Source organism: Danio rerio, chromosome 7 (genome assembly GCF_052040795.2).
Source record: "Danio rerio strain M-AB ecotype USA chromosome 7, GRCz13ab, whole genome shotgun sequence".
NCBI classification, from domain to species: Eukaryota; Metazoa; Chordata; class Actinopteri; order Cypriniformes; family Danionidae; genus Danio; species Danio rerio.
The window spans coordinates 2931166-2951710 of NC_141027.1; the positions used below are offsets into that span (position 1 = coordinate 2931166).

General features: G+C 35.9%; 1 protein-coding gene and 1 long non-coding RNA gene across 4 annotated transcripts in view; both read left to right on the top strand.

The window, feature by feature from the left end:
- Positions 1 to 19288, top strand: part of LOC147842916 (uncharacterized) — a 67950-nt gene extending 48662 nt beyond the window's left edge. For both annotated transcript variants that reach the window (XM_087260282.1, XM_087260281.1), the window contains one exon: positions 17500 to 19288. In XM_087260282.1, the coding sequence (XP_087116408.1) occupies positions 17500 to 19165 (1666 nt within the window). In that variant the 3' untranslated portion in view covers positions 19166 to 19288. The remainder of the gene's footprint in view (positions 1 to 17499) is intronic.
- Positions 10572 to 13023, top strand: LOC147842917 (uncharacterized). Of its 2 annotated transcripts, XR_015495247.2 has the most exons (7): positions 10572 to 10647; positions 10736 to 10773; positions 11075 to 11102; positions 11306 to 11365; positions 11677 to 11799; positions 11906 to 12009; positions 12588 to 13023. It is a non-coding gene; the product is annotated as an uncharacterized LOC147842917 (long non-coding RNA). The 2 variants fall into 2 exon arrangements; XR_015495246.2 differs by lacking the exon at positions 10572 to 10647 and having other exon boundaries at positions 10659 to 10773.
- Positions 19289 to 20545: the final 1257 nt, after the last annotated feature.

Genomic DNA, 20545 nt, shown 5'->3' on the forward strand with positions numbered 1-20545 from the left:
TAAACCGGGGACCGAGGAGGAGAGCTGAAGGAGGTGAGTAATAAACGGGCGGCCTTGGGGAATTATGCGCATCGCGAAATTGAAATGCGCGAGAATAGATAGCAGTTCGCGTTTGGTGCATGATGGTTTCTCGAGGAAAATTTGAGATACAGAGATTATACGGTCAATCTTTTCTTTGGGAAGGGATGCTTGAAATTTATTCGAATCTAAGTTGATGCCCAGAAATTCTATGGAAGTGCTGGGACCGGCTGTTTCTCCTCTGCGAGGGGGATGCCTAGATTTTCGAAAACCTTTTGGGTGATCGATAGGTGTTTAGTTGGGGGTGAAGAAGGTAGGAAAATAAGGAGAAAATCATTGAGGAGATGGATGATATGCGGGATTTCGTAGTTATTAGATAAAATCCAGCATAATGCTTCTTAAGCATATCGAAAATTTTAGGACTACTTTTGCAGCCGAAAGTTTATCGGACTGCAAAGTAAATTGTGAGCGCCAATGAATGCCAAAAAGGTGCCAGAAGTCTGGGTGAATTGGCATGATTTTAAAGGCGGATGAAATGTCGATTTTTGCAAGCCAAGCATTGCGGCCGGCTAAACTGATGAGCGAAATTGCTTGGTCTATATCATGATAATTCAGCGAGTATTCGTCTGATGGAATGGTGCTGTTAATGCTAGGAATATAGAATTGTGAGGAGCGGAGACCAATAATCAAGGGTTTTTGCTAGAGAATTCTCAAGTCGCAATGTCAATAGGACTAATACAAGAACGCTGAACAGTGGGGCAAGAATAGTACTATCATGAGTTTATTATCGATTCTTTTTGATTAACGAATTCACTGTTGCAGGTTCGGTAGTCGCAGATTGTAGATTGGAGCAGAATAAGGTTAAGGAAGGGAGAGCTGAAACGCCCGGGTTAGATCCTTGGGTTAGATCTGAAATCAGAAATCAGAAGTTAGTATCAGGGTGACAATGCGGTTCAAGCAATTTGAGAAATATGGCATCGTGGATGTGAGCTATGTGAGTGGAAATGCATCCTTTATGTAGAGTGTAATTGTATTTGAAGAGCATATAAAATGTAATAGGTTGGATGAGGGTCAGGTTCTGCAGCCAAATGTCATGGTCTTTTTATTAATGCATGGTCTGATAGCTTGATGTCGCTACGTGCAAGGATGGTAGAGGTGAGCATTCATCCCCCCACAGAATGGCAACTGGAAGGAGAGCTGAGGATAAGGGGTATGGTTTGTCTGGTGGTCCTGGAAGTGTTTATTGAAGATCCGTTGTCAGAAATGTCCTCCTATTCATAGCAGCCAATCAGGAAGTTGTTTGTTGCTGTTTCACATCCAACTGACTTGCCATTATAAGCTTACATAAGACACTAGTGTATGAATAAATGAGTCACTGGTCTAGTGTAATTGGACCCCAGTGCTCTGTGTATAATAATTATTATTTTTTTTTTTTTTGTCACCACTTAGTAAAACTGTGAATGGAATGTTAGTAATTGGCTTTACTTTAATCCATGAATAACATTTGTTGATATCTTAACTTCATTCACAAGCTTGTCTGGTCCAAATTCATTCATAAGACTTGCAACAGAGTCAAGAGAGAGGGCAGGACCTTCTCCAGAGAGCTTATTGGGTGGTGACGCTTCTCCTTACAGCTATTGGCTTAAAGGAGAGCCAGTCAAGCGTGCCAAAGGTGAAAAAGCCCGGCGGCCATTTTGTTGATCAAGTTCACCATTGTTTATGACTTGAGCTGTTGCTTGCTGAACATTCCAGCAAACAAGCTGTTAAATGTTATGGATCAGTGGACGGGCAAGAGGCAAGTATCTTTAGTTAAAATCATTGTTTACACTAGTCTTGTTATTCAAAAGATTTATAAATGTTTTAGTCTAAATGTTTGGTAAAGTTATTTTGCAAAGCTTCCCTTCATGTGCATAGCATGTGCACCGCTAGGAAAAAGGTAATGGTTCAGTTTCATTGCAATGGCTTTGGAGTTTTCGGCTGTCATTTGCTGGAGAATAGGGTTGAAGACAGCAGATGCGTTGAAGTGGAAGGTTTGATGTTTGTTGAAGTCGTTGATGCAATTGTTGGAGTTGTTTTGAAGTAGTAGTTGTTGTTGCTGCAGTTGTTGTTGCTGCAGTTGTTGTTGCTGCTGTAGATTGTAGCTTATAAATTATAGCTAGTAGCTTGTAGATTATAGCTGGTAATTTGTAGATGGTAGCTGGTAGATTGTAGCTGGTAGGTGATAGCTGGTAGGTGAAAGCTTGTAGATGCTTTGGTTGTCCATGCTGGTTTAGAGTAGGTTCTTCAACGGAGCTAGCTACGGTGAAGCTGCCTCTTCAAAACGAAGATAGCCATGGAATAAACCCCAGGGTATTTATAGTAGTTTAGGAGTCATCTGATTGAATCGTAGTGAATTGGATAATGCGGGTCAGCTGCTAGCAATCATAAGCACGTGATCCTCTCGAAATTTGTTTATACATAAACTTCACTTAAGCAACTGACAGTCAGACTCACTGGCTGCGATCCCACTTCGTTTCACCACTTTGCTCAAAACTTTCTGCAGTCTTTGTAAATAGATAGAAGGCTTTTCACCTGAATCTTGATTAGTACTCAAGAACCGTGCAAAAAGCTCATCTCCATCATCAACAGTATCGTATGCAGAGTCAAGAAGATGCAATTAGTCTTGTGGGGAGGCTTGTCGCCCAAGAGGCTTCACTATGTGAGCAGCTGGTGGAAGGAGACTCTCAACTATTTTTCAAACTGTGTGCTTGTCAGACAGGGTGGCGTCAGTAAGGAAAAACTCAATGTTGTTGCGCCATGTGTCATAGTCGGACTCAGAAGGAGGACAGGGGAGATTCCCAGAGAAAGGCCTTAGCCAGACACGATCATGGAACTGAGAAGAGAAGGCACTGATTTTAATAACGTGCTCAACCACTACTTTCTGGACTTCAGGTGTGGTAAGCTGTTCAGGGGATAAGCAAAAACTTTGTGTCTTTGAAGCAAATGTTTCCCCACTATCAGGGATTTGACATGAATCAGCTCCATGAGAAGAAGGCAATTCAGAGTCTAGTGGTATTGGCGGATGAGAGTCAGAAGCTAGTAGTTCGGCTTGGGCTTTAGCATTTGTGTCTTGAAAGCTTTGAGTATCAGCATCTATTTGTGATTCAAGGGTAGACTTAATTTCAGCAGATTCTTGAAGTTTAGCCAACTCATCTTGCAAAAGCTTCTGGAATTCTGTCCCACTTCGTTTTGCAATATCCTTCAACTTTGCTAAGTAAGAGTGGGTTAAGCTAAAACTTTTGTCAGCTACATAAAGCTCAGAAAGCAGCTGAATCTGATGGGTAATGTCTGGATTGCTGCTTTGTCTTTTGCAAGGCAATGTATCCTGCAAGAGCTGAATGGGTGCACCTGATGTAAATTCTACGATAGCTGTGTCTTTAAATTGAGGGTCCGTGCTCGATACTTTTATTGCTCTGCTAATGGAAGCGAATGTTCCTAAGTACTCAAAAACTTCATTATCTTCCTCACCCCCAGTTCATCCACCTATTAAAAGTGAATTAGGTACTTTAACATTTTCTGACTGAATTCCTTCCATTGTTGTTGTTTTTCTTTGTTTTTTTTTGTTGTCTTTTTGACAATCAATTTATTTTGCTATAAGCAGTTACCAATGATTTCAAATGAGTGCAATAAAAAAGTTAATTGTTGAACATTCAACCGAAAACAAGCTTAAACTCCTCCTGGCTAGCTCGCCACGTTTATGTAGCACTTTTAGATATGGACCAGCCCTATTAGTACCACAATATATCTAGGTTCCACAGGAGTAGCTCAATGAAGGATGAGGGAGTTGAACAATTAACTGATTTATTACAGAAAACTCACAATAAACAATTTAAACATCAATGGAGTACTCCAATAAGGATATAAAATAAAATAAATGAGTTGAAAGAAAAACATGAAAAAGCCTCCAAATTAAATGAAATAACCCAATGTAAGTCAATACACTTGTTTGGTCGATGTGCTTTTTTTTAGACGGATGCTCCTGTACGTAATTGAGTTAAAGTTCAATTTCAGTTCCTCAATGTGGTTTACGAACCAAACAGTCCAACAGTCAGGTCCCAACACAAAAGTTCACGTGAATGCTTCCGCTCCTCGGATGTAGGTGCGTTGAATAAATGGAATATTCCTACCGGTACCGATGAAATAGAGGAATCTCCTTATCGGCTGGATTAACGAACAATTCAGCTGATCTGCTCACACTGTAACAGATCTCGCGGCTGGCCACACCACTTTCATGATCGTTACCTCACTGGGCTGGGCTCGCCATCTTTTGTTCCATCTTAATTCTCAACAGAAAAAAAAAACAATCTACACAGTGTAGAAAAAACAAAGGTTCAGTTCTTAATGTAGTGTAACCAATATCCACAGATATACTTGGGATGCACTAAACAATTTCTCAAACATGTTTCAAAATGAATTGCATTACATAACACACATTATGAGTGTAAATAGCATTACATAGTTGTTCCCTCTTTTATATTCTTTATAACATATCTTTTCTTTGTTATAAATTAAGGTTGGATGAAATTACCCAATTATACACTTAATTTAATTATATTATTTCGTTTTTATATGAATATTTAGACATTAGTATTTAGTTACACACAGCGTACAATATGCACATAGCTTAAACTAGTCATACTTAGCTCTTAACAGATGCAAACACAATATCTTCAATGCAAACAATCATAACAACATCTAAATATCTCATAACTCTTATACCAAGAATGATTTAAGTACTATATTATCAAATTCCTCCCCTCCCCGATTGGTTTTTTAAAATAGATTGCATTCATTTAACAACGAAAACTTCTGCTTAGCTCCAGTTAATGATTAACAAAAGTAACCTGCTAACGATTGCTCACTCACCGGAGAAAGATCAAAATCATCAAAAGTGTAGTTCAGTCGATGTTTCAAGTGATGTTTGGAGTAAAGATTAACTTCTAAATTATAATAAACGAAAATACAGCACAATTCACTGGTTTATATAAACTCAAAGCTCTCCCGCGTGCATGTTCAGGAACATTCACTGACTGTGTCCACAAAAGGAAAGGAAAACCGACTTTCTCTCTAGAAGTCTACAGGAACCCATAGGTAACTACAGTTTGGTAAACCCATTTCTATGGGGGTTACAATAGGTTTAGTCTTTGATGGAGATTAGTTGTTTCTGCGATGCTTCCCCTTAAAAGCGTGCTATACGTTACCGAGGGAGCACCGCTAGGAAGCAGTGAGTTAGGCTTTTGCGATGTTTTGGATCGTCGACGCCTAGAGAGTTTAGGTGAAGTTGTGGACTGCGTTTGCGTGAGGCAGTTTGAAGTGAAGGTGGAAGAGCTGGTGGGCCGGTGTTTTTGCGGGAATTCAGTCTCGATTTTGGCGAGGCTGCGGCTGAATTCTCAGGGAGAGTGGAGCTCTGGCTGGAGTTGTTGTTTGTTTGTTTGTTTGTTGTTTGTTCTTCCATATCGATAGGTTAGATGGTGCTATGCTGGAGCGTTTTGTAGCGGGAAGCGAGCTTCAAGACGAAGATAACTGGAGTGAAAAACTCAGGTTATTTATAATGCTTCCGTAATCATCTAATAGGCCTGATTACGGAGCTAACAAGGAGCCAGCCGTGTTGATTATAAGCACGTGATCCTCTTGAAATTAGTTACTGAATAAACCACACATATAAGCGCTTCAGAAGTGAGTGATTAAAAGACTTTCAGGTTAAAATCTGCTGTGAAAATGGATAAAGCCATTTACTGTAAAGTTTGTGGGATGGAATTTGCAAGTAAAAGCATTAGTCACTGAATTTACACATTTTATACAGGTTCTAGTAAATACCTTATTTAATTATCTGGGCTCAGTTTTTTTTTTTTTAAGTAATCCAACTTTACCAGTTGGATTACGAATTAAATCAAATCTTGGAAATGAGTTTTTCAAAAGTAACAGATGGATTTTGAACCAAGATCAGACCATATAATCCAATCTAACATTTGATTTGGATCAAACCTGCCCTTTGTGTTATTCAAAACTTTGAACTCAGATTGGGATCAATTTGATACAAAAACCAAAAACAAGATTATCCTGAACCTATCAAAAGAGTGGATTTAGTTATATATATATATATATATATATATATATATATATATATATATATATATATATATATATATATATATATATATATATATATATATATATATATTAAGGGTGGAGCCGAACCCGAATACGGTATTCGGAAAGGCACGAATAGTGTGTTTTTACGAATACTTGATTCGAACAAATACTTGAAAAATTATTTGTATTCGGGAGCAAGAAAAACACTATATCAAAAAGCAGCGTTTTCTCATGAGACCACAGTGTATGCCCACGTGAGTGAGTGAGTGAGAGAGAGAGAGAGAGAGAGAGAGAGAGAGAGAGAGAGAGAGAGAGAGAGAGAGCAAAACGCGCCAAAGCCCGAAACTGAAAGCGAGACGTGACTTTTAAGGGGCTGTTTCATATGGATTTATTAATCATTCTTACTGTTCAGTGAACGCAAACTGCCGTACTTTATTAAAGACGCAAACCTCTCACAGCACGCCAGCTGCACGCCTTCAGCAGACCTCCTCATTCCTGCAGCGCGAGAGCTTTATGATTGTTTATGCGCGCCAAAAGTGGCGGATCTGTCCGGTGAAATATCTGACTGCGTGTCACCGCATCCCTAAGGACTGTTTGGCGAAATATTTGACTGCATGTCAATGCATAACAAACGACTGAAAGGATATAACTAGAGCGTATGGCAAGTCGTTTTAGCATTTAAACCTTGTTCAGACTATCCATAAATATATTTAGAGATATCTCTAATTATATTTTGACTTGTCATAATTATAATTCGACTAGTCAGATTGGAAATATCTGCAAATATATTATGATAAACTAGTCATATTCCTCCATTGACTTCCATTGAAAAATATTTGCAGATATCTCTAAATAAGTTTTGACTAGTCACAATTGTAATTAGAGATATCCCAAATGAATTTTGACTAGTCAAAAATCCAATTTAAGATATCTACAACTGTAATTAGACTTTTAGTAAATTAATTAGAGATATCTTCAAATATATTTGTAAATATCTCTAAATATGATGAATTAAAGATATCTCTAAATGTATTATGACTAGTAAAAACTCAAAGATATCAATTACAATTGTTACTAGTCAAAATTCATCTGATTTCGTACTAGTACAATTGTAATTGCAGATATGTCTAATTGTCATTCTGAGTAGTGGAATTATAATTATGAATAGTCAAAATATAATTAGAGATATCTCTAATATATTTATGGAGTCAGAACAAATATTTAAATGCTAAAAAGGCTTGCCATAGAGAGCGCTTTTCACTGAACAGAGCACCGCGCAACCTTCTATGTAATGTATTATCACATGCACTTAAAGCATCCTCTCCTGATACTGTCTGTGAACCCCCCACAAGCTTCAATCCCCTCAATCAGCACAGCTATGTTCTGCTAAATCCTCCACAAGCACCAAACCATCAACACAGCCATATTCTGCCCCAGCAAGTCAGTTTCAAACATAAAAAAACAAACAAACAAACTTTGTGTCTTTTTTTTGTGGCAGGCAGATGACAATAGCAGGGCTGTATCTTTTAGTATTATATAGAATACTTTTGTTCTGCCAGATCTCCCAGGCAGGGTTTTATTTAGATTTATTTAGTTAATATTAGTTTTTGGAATTCTGTGCATTGGAAAGAAGTTCTTTCAGAAGAAGAACAGTTTTTTGAAATATTATTTGTTTTTATTCTGTCTATTCAGTGTCCTTCAACAAGAACGGTGGTGGTGGGGTTCATAATATTCACAATGGTATTTTATTAGTTGTTGGTTTAACCATGGATGAGATAATGGCTTCTATGTTATTTTCTTTTCAATGACATTTCTTGTCACATGTTCAAAAACAACAACCAATATTGCATGTCTATAATTTATATAATGGGTATAATTAAACAATACTTTCACTATAACGTAAATTAGAAGTGTAATAGAAAAAATATATATTTTTGCGGCATTTTGAATTTTACTCGAATACAAATACAAATACAAATACTTTTCCCCCCTCAACAAATACAAATACCGGCTGCTCCGCACATCCCTAATATATATATATATATATATATATATATATATATATATATATATATATATATATATATATATATATAAATTTAAATAAACAAAAAAAGTTTTGTTTTTTAAAGTAAATGATTACAAACTTAATGTGCACTTTTTGAAGGCAAGTTTCAGTATAAGACAATTAGTCGCATCATCCAGAGTTTCATGCAATTTCGGGTGTTTCATTTTAACTTTCGACATCTGTTGTAAGTTGATTCCGCATGGCGAACAGAAAGAAAATCCTCCGCATTTTGTGACTCGGTGTTCCTTTAAGGTAATAAAATCGCTGCTTAGGCTACACGGTAGACTTTTGATAAGAGTATAATCTTAATCATATTAAAATCGGAGTATTGGTGTCTTATGTGAATGTACTCAGAACGTCTGGTGAAGTCGCGAGCTGTCAAAGACAGGGCATTACTCTGCCTTTCAGCATGAGCCTCCAAGTTTAGCGTGTTTCCTCATTAAACGCAATGAAAGCGTATGCTTCGCGTTGTTGTGTCAGAATCCTTGTGAAATACAGTAATACTTTAGGACGCTTAGTTTAAGCAAATTTGATGAACGTGATCATGCGTGTTGAATCTGAGGGGAGTCGCTCCAGTATGGAAGGCCGTTGGGGCCAAAACGTCTGCAGGGGCATGTGCGCGCGAGACGTACCGGAAGAACGGTGAGGGTAAGTTGCGCGCGACATAGGCTACCTGAAGAGCTAGGAGGGATGCGGGGGAGAGGGGTGTGCAATGTAATTAACGACCGGTTTGCGAGAGATTATCATTTATTTGCAGGCATTTGGGAGTCTCTGTGCACTTGCGGGATACTCCTACACTGTAAAAAATTTCCAGGTTTTCACAACAAGTTACTGTAATTTTTCACAGTAAATTACATTAGTATCCCTTCACAGTATTTAACTGAAAAATTCACAGTAATATGTTGTATTCATAATTTTATTGTGAAATTACAGCAGGTAGCATGATTACAGCAAATTACTGTGAAAAGGGCTATATCTTTTGCACGTTAGTTATAGAAATTTAAACCTTTTTTAATTCAACGTAGAAATTAATACAAATGAACTTTTAACAGATAATAACAATGTTATAGCCCCCAAAACGATTTGGTTACCAACATCTTTTTGGTTGTACTGCACCTTTATTTAATTTTATACAGTTAACATAGAATAGGAAATAATATTTAATGAACATAACTGTGTGCTTAGCCAAAACACAATAAACTGGAATAAAAAGTAATTAATTAATGAAACCAAAGACTGTTAAACAGCCAACAATTATTTCAATGTCAGGGTAAATGTCTGCTTTAGACGGTTTCATGAGTATTGGGCACCTGGAGGTCACTAATCTTTAATTTAGAATTAAATATATATATATATATATATATATATATATATAAATTTTTTTATCTATATAAATAAACCACAGATTAGAGTTTTAAACAACTACATTCTAGCATGAAAAACAGTTAAAACTTCATTTTCGGACGCATATAGAGCCATCGAAGACGGGGCAATTGTCCCAATGTCTAGCCTGAAGACAGGCGCCTCTCGGCGGATACCTTACCGCCTGGAGGTCATAGATCTCCGCTACCGGCACAACACACTTAAAATTACACACAATCTTTACTAACAATCCACAGATTTGAGTTTTGAAGAACTACATTCTCGCATGAAAAAGTGTTAAAACTTTATTTCATTACATATTACAAGCAATATTTATAATAGTATGTGCCTTCTCATCCACCATTACAGCTTGATGCAGCTTGGTGCAAAATGAATCCTGGGAGGAAAAAATAATAATTCTCAATACACTCCAAACGAACTTTATTCTTATTGTTAAAATCAGATGTAATATTTTGAATGGCGAAGAAAATAATTAACTTTATATTTCAATCAATATATTACTTTTGCACTGCTTCGGTTCAGGACTCGTGTGAAATTGAATCAGATTCAGATATTTTATCAGACGTGTTCATGAGCTCATAGTCATCAACAAGCAATTCGTGTACAAGCAGTGCACGAACCAAGCAATATGATGAAATATTAATGAATTATATGTTTGCGTCTTACAATATTATACAAAACGGAATCATTTTCAGGCAAATTCGACTCTTTACTGTTCACTTAAAGGAGCCGAATTCGACTCTTTACAGTTCACTTAAAGGAGCCGATTCATTTAACAGAACTGACTCGACTCGACCGCAAACAAGCGCCATCACCACAGACAACGCCTGCCTCGGCTCTTCACCCAAGGATTCATCCTCTGTAAGTGTTAAAATATGACTTTTGTCCGTTAAATGATTGTTGTATGTGTATTTCTGTATAGTGCATGTCATTTAACAGGAATTTACCGAGTACTTCAGTTGTACTCGCACGTACAGGGTTTAAGCGCGCCTTTTTTTAAAACAAGAAATTAACGACGCCAGATGGTGATTGTAGTGTTTTCTGAGGTATTAGCATAACGTTAACGTTAGTTCCTGAAAAAGGAAAGGGAATTTTCTTTAATTAACTTCTTGTTAACTGTATTTTCTGTTTCAGTACAAGACTGAAGTAAAGGTGAAATGACTAAAGTTAAGGTAAGCTCTGACCTTCACTTAAGTTAACGTTACGGTTACGTTAGTCACCATCATGTACGTTAATTTTGTTCACTGTAACGTTAACGTTAAGTTAGTTAAATAAACTAAACTCATTATGAAACAAGTCTTAACTGTTTTATTAAATGAGGCTTATAATACAATTCAGTTGTATTCTTTTAAACTAACACTAACACAGTACATATTGTATATTTCTCACTGGTGTTAATGCAGTGCTAACATTTACTAATGAGAACTAATTGTATATTGTCACTAACTGTAGATTTTATTTTTTGGTGTTCAGGTGTACCTGATAATAGCTGAAGTGTGAAGTGAGTGTAAATTCTGAGCACACAAATATAGCCTAAATTCATTATCACAATCTAAACCTATATATATATATATATATGTATATATATATATATATATATATATATATATATATATATATATATATATATATATATAGAGTATGTGTGTGCGTGTGTTAGGTTGAGTCTTATTCTACTCTTATTATATTCATATTTTTTTGCAGCCACAGCCATTGATGTTGAAACACTGATGCTACCAATCAACCCTCGCTTGATTATTAAAGGTAATGTTGATGCCTTCCTCATTTTTATTAGATTTTTAAATGTCAAGTTTTTCACAAATTTGTTGTGAGAAGTTTCTTGTACAAACTCTTTTTCTTCTTCCAGAAGTTCCACCAGTACCTCCAGTAGTAGTAAATATTAGACAAAGATTTTTTAAAACTATAGTTTTTATTTTTATTAGCAATTTTACTGGGCATGTGTGTTTGTTTGCTTGGTTTTTAATAGGCAGAGCATGGAATGTCAACTTTGTTTCTACAAAAAAATTTTATTATTCACAAACACCTCTAATTTAGTCCTTCTTTCCCCCTTTTAGTCTTATTCCTTTGACTCGGAGGGTCGAGTGGTCATGGGACCTCACCTGGATTTCACAACTGACTTTGGATCTGGTCTGAAACTGAAGTATGCTGAAGATGCCTTTTGCACTCTGGAATTTAAGGTAATGTCAACAATAAATATTGTAACTGAGGGCTTGTTTTGGGGGGGTTAAACAAGGAATGTATAGGAGCACAAGTCATGACTCCCCTTGTCCCCTTGTTATAAAGGGCCGTGTTGCAGACACAAATTGTTTGTCTGTGCTGGAGACCAGAGGGGAAGCTGTCTTTAAAAGGATGGGGCTCTTATACCATATGTGAAGTTACCTATTCAGGTGAGTGGATTACATACAAGTCATTGCAAATGCATAAATAGTGGGAAATTTTTACTGGGAAGCACAAATTAAGTGAAACTCAAAAAACGTTGAAAAATATTTGGAATATTTGCAAAAAACTTGATTGAAATGAATACAACTCAAGTGCTGTATCACTTCAATCAAGTTTTTTTTGCAAAATTTTCCTAATATTTAAATTATGAAAAATTAGCTTGATGCAAGAAACATCCTGCTAGTATTCAAGAGCAAGTACTGTGATGCATGTGTTAACTTTGCAATAAGTGTGAACCCAGCATTAGATTATAGTCTGTAAACAGAAGGTGTAAATCAGATCAACTGTTTTAAAATGCTCTGCCTAGGTCATTAAAACCACTATTTGTTGTTGGACTGTTCTTGATTGTGTGTTTGCGATGGAAATGCTTTTCAGATGTTTTTGTTTAAATGATTGCAGTTTGACTGAGCTACAGTATTGTCAGCATGTTCAAACTGAGCTAACAGTAATTTTGCTCTCTAGTGCAGCAGTAGTGTCCCAGTAGTGTTGTATGAAGCTAACTGTTTGTCTGCCCTTTTGCTTATAGGTGCTTTTTGGGCACCAGTTTGGAGATGGAGAACAGACGAAGTCAAAGAAGCAGAGAAGACACATCAACCAGCAAGTGTGTAAAATTATCAGGAAAATGATTGACCTTGAATAGACGACTGCCTAATTTAGCAAGAAGTTTTGTCTCTCTCTCTCATGTGTGTGTGTGTGTGTGTGTGTGTATATATATATATATATATATATATATATATATATATATATATATATATATATATATATATATATATATATATAATGAGAGAGAGAGAGAGCGCACTCTGAAGCACTGCTTTTTATATGTATGCTACATATGATGTCAGATTTTTTTGTTCTTATGTTCTTATAGTATTTTTTGAGGCTTCACCTTCACCTTTTGAAAGTTTTCTGAAATGTTTACACAGATGTCATTAAGCTGTTAAATAAATCTGTAAAATGTATGTGTGTTTGTTTTTATTTTGATTTTAGAGTCTTTTCAGATCACCCAAAAATGAAGATTCTGTCGTCATGTACGCATCCTCAGGTTGTTTGGACACAAAGAGGAATATTTGATATTTTTATTCCTGTGTTTAACAAAAAAAAATCACTTTTAACAGAGCTGGAACAACCTGAGGGTGAGTAAATCAAGATAGAATTTTCATTTTTGTGTGACCTAAAATTGCTTTGAAATTTTACAGCACCAAACTGTTAAATTACAGTAATCCGGGATATAACTGTAACTTTGCAGTTAAATCAGGTATTTAAACTGCAACCTACTGCTAAATCACAGTAATCGTTTTGCAAATTCACAGTAAAATATAGTTAATTCTACAAGATAATACTGTGAAATCACAGTAACGGACTTTATTATCTACTGTAAAGTTACAATATATGGTTGTAATTTCACAATAATTTAATGTGACAAAACCACAGTAAATTACTGTGAACTACCTCACAATAATTTACTGTGAATTTACATACAGTAATTTACTGTGAAAGTAATGCAATTATTAGCCAGTAATTTACTGTGAATTTAAGGTCAAATTTTTTACAGTGTAGTCTTAGCAACTGGATGAATGTAAAGGAGGATTAAGCAAAATTGTTTCTACTCTATAACTAATGTTCTCAACTCACAGGAATAAAACTTTACAATGAGTGCAACAGTTTGTATTCTATAGTTTATTATTATAATTGTTCATTTTCCATATCTGCAATTCCTGTATTTTGGCATTTTTTTGCAGTCCACTTAAAATCCAACATGGAAATCAATGTTTTCTTTATTGGCATTGATTGTTTTGAAATTTAAATGTCATTAACATGCCTGTGTTTTAATTTCTGTAATAAATATGGCTGTCAGGCCAGGATCTTGATGGTTTATTGTGGGTATGTTGTTTACATGAAGAAATCTGTGTTACAAGTTAAAACAAAAATTCTAACAATATATATATATATATATATATATATATATATATATATATATATATATATATATATATATATATATATATATATATAATTCTAACAAAAACATTTATATTTTGAATTTTAATTCTAATAAAAAAGGATATTTTGAAGTTAAATAGCTTTTGTCTTACATTTACATTAATTTTACATTTGAATAGCCAAAATTACAAGTTTCAGTATTTTAGATGCGATTAATCGCAATTAATCATGATTAATTTTTTTTAAAAGGTGCGATTAATTAGTTAATTTTTTTAATCGATTGACATCACTAATATATATATATATATATATATATATATATATATATATATATATATATATATATATATATATATATATATATACATACATATATATATATATATATATATATATATATATATATATATATATATATATATATATATATATCTTCATCTTTGAAGCCTATTTGAAGCATGTCACATCTAATCAGATATGGTAAGCAACAACAGCGAAACAATATTAAAGCTGTATTGTTTTTCTTTTGTTATTCGACATTGGAACAAAACAAAAACAAAAAAAACATTTGTATTGTTTTGTATTGTATTGGTATTTTTATTTCTCACCATTAAAACAAACAATATCTGATTGTGGGCACTGGTATTTTGTCTACCTGTTGTTCTTTACTAAGCCAGTAGGCTACATTGTTGGTTCTATTTAAGGCTCTGGTAAACAGGATTTAGTAATCCCAAAGATTGGTATTTAAATCACAATGATCCAAACCAATGTTTATTTATTTATTTATTTATTTTTAAGTTATAAAAGTAAGATAGATCAGTTATTCCTGTATAGTAAAGCATGGGATTTCCAAATCTGGACCAATTTAATCCAGATTTTTATTTTTTGTTTTGTAAAACTGGGCCCAAGATGCTGTCAGCGTGCAAGTGGCAGCAAATTTCAAATGTAATATTGTGTACACCATCGCAAAAGGGCTTGACTTCACTAAAATTAAACTAATATAGCAGCTCATGAAAGACTCTCATTGTGGTTAACATGATGCATGCAAATAATAAGTTAAATGTCAATATTATCTAACCACCTGTGAGAACAAAGCAGTTCAATTATCATTGGCTCCGTTCATCTCATTCATGTCAAGCAGTGCATGCAGGACTGATGGATGCATTTTGTTTTCGTTTTAAGTTTTGACTTGTTGATTTCAAATGCAATAAATATGCTACTATACAATTTGTCATGGTGGTGTTCTTCATTTGTGGTGGTTACACCTAAATTTTGGCTGGTACTCCTACATTTTTGAAGTTGGTATCGCTAGTGCTACCAAACAAAAACATTCATTTTGAGCCCTGTATGAACATCTAAAGTGGGTTTTTTCATTTGGGCTATAGAACACAATAATAGGCAGGAACATTTCTCTTGGACATGCGAAAATCTTTTTTACTGCCTCCTCACATATGCATTTTTATTTATTTATTTGGAAAAGCTTAAATCCATGAGAATATTTAGCCAATATTACTGCTTAATATCTGAGCTGAAACAGCTTGTTATAATGCCTATGAGTGGATTTCTTTATTCATTCATTCATTTTCTTGTCGGCTTAGTCTCTTTATTAATCCGGGGTGGCCACAGCAGAATGAACCACCAACTTATCCAGCAAGTTTTTACGCAGCGGATGCCCTTCCAGTGGATTTATTTATTTTCAGAAATTAGTAATATACACTTCTGACACAAACAAACATTATCAAAACTAGTGTTACTATTTTATAGGGTCAGCACAAGTGTTCAAGTGTTTGAAATGAATAAAATGATATGTTAACAAATAGGCAGCACAGTTTCATGGCGGGTAGAACAATCGCCTCACAGCAAGAAGGTCACTAGTTCGAGCCTTGGCTGGGTCAGTTGTCATTTCTGTGTAGAGTTTGCATGTCCTCCCCATGTTGTGCTCCGGTGCTCTGGTTTCCCCCACAGTCAGAACACATGCGCTATAGGGGAACTGAAGAAGCTAAATTGTCTGTAGTGTATAAGGGAGAATGAATGTGTATGGATGTTTCCCAGAGATGGGTTGCACCTAGAAGGGCATCCACTGCGTAAAACATATGCTGGATAAGTTGGTGGTTCATTCTGCTGTGGCGAACCCAGATTAAAGGGACTAAGCCGAAAAGAAAATGAATGAATGTATGAATGAATGTTAACAAATTATTAACTTACAAAGATCTTTACTGCAAAGACACTATGGGCTCTATTTTGACGGTCCATGCGCAGGGCGCTAAACGCAGGGAGCAAACGCTTTCAGGGCGTGTCAGAATGCATTTTTGCTAATTTAAGGACGGGAAAATCCGCTTTGTACCATGGCGCATGGTCTAAAAAGGGTTGAGTTTATTTTCTTAATGAGTTATAGGTGTGTTTTGAGAATAAACTTATTAGAGTCTCATCTCCCATTCCCTTTAAGAGTCAGCTGCGTCACACCTTAAGCGCACATGACGTAAAGTAAGTTCACTTTCGCTTTTGCTCTCGTGGATAGGGAAACCTTCCCGCACAGACATCAATTATCCTATAAATAATTAATTTTGTTTATTAAGAGCAAATATTTGTTTCAAAGCCCTTTCTAAATTCAGTTTTAATTTCCAGCAAACGAATAAATGAACAATAATAACCAAGTGTGGTCAAAATACTGAGTCATATCCTAAAACACATGCTGTGCCCCATATGGTCTAAAACCTGACAGGTGGATCTAAGCTTGTTTTTAATGAAACAAATATAAATATGGATATAATAAATAATACTGCTAATAATAATAACATTATACAAAAGCAAATTGTTATAAATGAACTGAAAAAGCCTCCCGAGAGGAAAAAAGTATGAAGGCAGTGGTTTTTAAATTCATGTAGGCTAGAAATTAATATGTTTTGTAATATTTTAATCATTTATATTTATATCATAAAAAAAATAATATATATATATATATATATATATATATATATATATATATATATATATATATATATATATATATATATATATATATATCCTTATTATATATATACTTAATATATTATATGTTTTAAGATATTTGCGTATTGCTCTACATCTTGTGTGTAGTGTGTAAGCCAGGCGCACTTTGCGCCAGACAATAGACCGACTTTGTTCTGGTCTAAATAACAGACTATTTACAGTTTCTCAAAATAACAACGCGCCAAAACACGTCTGCTTTTCTAGACCAGAACGCCTATAAGCGCACATTTGAGTGCAAATGCATTTGCTATTTAAACAGTGTGGCGCAACACCTCAAAACGACCCTTGCGCCGAGCTAAAAGTAGTAAAAGAGTATTGCGCCGCGCCTTGCGCCACATTGCGCCGGGTGTATGATAGAGCCTAATAAGTCAAAAACAATTCAATCACAATAAACGATTCACTCTCTTGACACGCTGGGTTAATAGTAATTATAAAAAAGTTTAATTATAAAACATTTTGATGTCTTAATTAACTCTCTTTTGCAGGACACGATGCAACACTACCCTCATTAATCCAGGTCCTCCAGCAGTTTACAAGCTGAACACGGAAAGAAAATACATTGATGGGACTGATAAAAAGGTCAGACAGTGGACATATGGACAAAGAGACCCAAACAAGCAGAATAAAGTCATACTGATTGTGGGAGAAACTGGAGCTGGGAAAACAACAATCATCAACACCATGGTCAACCATTTACTAGGAGTGAAGTTTGAGGATCAAGAGTTTTATCAAATCACTGAAGAAGAACAACAGAGAGATCAATCCCAAACCCAGACCTCTGAGATCACAGTTTATGAGGTGTTTGTGGAAGAAAACACAACATCTCTGACCATCATCGACACTCCAGGTTATGGAGACACTCGAGGATTCGAGAAAGATGCAGAGATTGCAGAATATCTGAGAAGATTATTTGCAGATGTGGATGGGATTCACTATATTGATGCAGTGTGTTTTGTGATGAAGGCGTCTCAGAATCGACTCTCTGGAAAAGAGCATTACATCTTTCACGCAGTTCTGTCTCTGTTTGGTAAAGATATCGAGAACAACATAGTGTTTCTGCTCAGTTATTCAGATGGAGGACCACCAACAGATGCTCTCAATGCCATTGATAAAGCAGAAATACCCTGCAGAAGAGATGAAGACCATGAACCTGTTCACTTCTTATTCAACAACCGACAGAAAGAGAAGAGAGTCAAACGTTATGAACACACTTACAGGTCAGCCTGGGAAATGGGAGAGAACAGCATCAATGAGTTTTTCACAATCCTGGAAGAGAAGAACAGAAAAAGTGTTCAGCTGACATTAAATGTGATGAAGGAGCGAACACGACTTGATGCTTGTGTCTGTAATCTAAAGGAACGAATCATTGAGAAGGAGAAAAAAATGAATGAACTGGATGAGATTCAGAAAGTTCTTAGAGTGAACAGAGACAAGATCAAGAAATGTGAAAACTTTCAGTTTACAGTCAATAGAGTTGTCAAAAAAAAGGTCCCCACTGAAAAAATATGGGTGTCAAAATTTTGGCGTAATGACTTGGCAACCAGCTGCCCTGTCTGTGAGGAAACCTGTCATGATGAGAAACGCTGCTGGTGGGTCTCTCCAAGTAATCTCTTAAAGTGTGAAGTTATGGTAAATGACCACTGCACTGTGTGTACAGGAAAATGTCATTACAGCGAACACGTCAAGGAGAGAAGTAAGTACGTGATAGAGACTGTGAAAACAGAAATGTCATTTAATGAGCTTAAACAGGAGTATGAATGCTCTGAAGAAAAAGTTGTTACACACTTTGACGAGAAAAAATATGAAAATACTAAAAAGGAATATGAAAATGACATGAAAGAGTCTGAAAGGAACACAGAAATAGAAGATAAACTGATCAGTGAACTGAAAAAGATTACTACTGAGAAATCCAATCTTCTGCAGGAAGCTTATATGAGCATTATGAGTCTGTGTAATATCGCACTAAAAGCAGACAGCGCTTTCACTCTTCAGCATCTGGATTTCCTGATTCCCAGACTGAAGGAGGAAGAGGGAAAAGAGGAACAGGTGAAGAAGCTGGAGGAGCTGAAGAAAACTGCAGAAGAGCCGAAAAACAAAGGAGCATTACAACAAGTGAAGGCTTTTTTTAGTTCACTGGTAAAAAGTAAATAAATGAACACCAAACAAAAAACTCAATGTTAAAGTAAAAAAAATATATAAATATATATAATGATCCATGAGAGACAATAATTTACTCTAAACAAATTCATGAAGTTAAGTTCCATTTTATCATTTTAATGTTACTACATTTACTTGTGTAAATGTATAAATGCATTTACAGTATTTCCATTGTAAACTTTATCCTGATATCAATATTAATAATAAGATGTTTCTTCTGACAAACAGTGCACCCCTGGTCAGTAAGATGCACGTAATCATATGCACAGAATCATGATGCTCTTTTTGTTTGATTTAATCAGACGCTAAAGGCAGATTTGGAAAACTAAAGGCTTGATAGCACATTAATCCAGAATATAAGTGAATTGATTTTTTTTTTTTCTTTAGAAAAGTGATATCAAGAATCTACAACACAAATCTAATATATTATAAAATAGAAAACCAACATTTCTATGTTATATGGATAAGATATGCAAAGCAGCAATGACAGGGTCTAGTGCTGTTTGGAGGACATTGCAGTAAAGCATGTCACATTGAAATCACTAATGAAAAATGCAGAAAAATATTCTGTAAAGTGAAAATAACACATCCATTCCAAAATACCAGTAATTCTGATATCATTAACCAGAAATGAGCTCTAAACGGCTGCGCTTGTAGTTGTAAACATTTGACTACATCACAAACAAACTGGATGGATCAGTATCGTGAACAACTTCAATGAAAACATAGAGGAACACTTTCGCATGTCGAGATGTACATGATATGTGTGTGTGCTGGCGCTCACGGGCTGTTCCCCTTCGGGGGGAACTCCAGCACTATAAGTGGATTTGATGTTTTAAATCCACGTATGGGCGGATTCGGTTCAGAAGCCGCTCGTCTGAAAGAGTATTGAACGGGCAAATGAAAGCAATGAATTGGCAGCGCAATCTTGCGCAGGTGTGCTGCATCGCCAATTAACTGAGCATATAAGCACACCTGGCGCCAGCAAACGCTATCCTTTTCGCTTCAGAGACTTTTCTCATCGAGTTCATGAGGGTTCCTCCTGCTGATCTACAGCCACTTCGAGCGAACGAGTGTCTCCCGGTGTGGAGCGAGTCCACGCAGCGGCAGATGGCCGAGCTGGGTTTCTCCCTTGCCTGGCGTCCCTTTGGGTCCGGTCCTCCAGAGCGGTGCGTATTGTTGCAGCTAAAAGAGCAACACAGTCGTGCAGCACGTCCTTTTCAGGACGGCGCTCCGACTGTGCGTTTCTGGTTGCGGGGGTTTCCTGGCTCCAGATGATGGGCACGATCACTGCATTACCTGTTTGGGGGTCCAGCATGTTAATGTGGTGCTCGGGGGCGGTTCATGTCGTCACTGCGATGCCATGACCGTCAC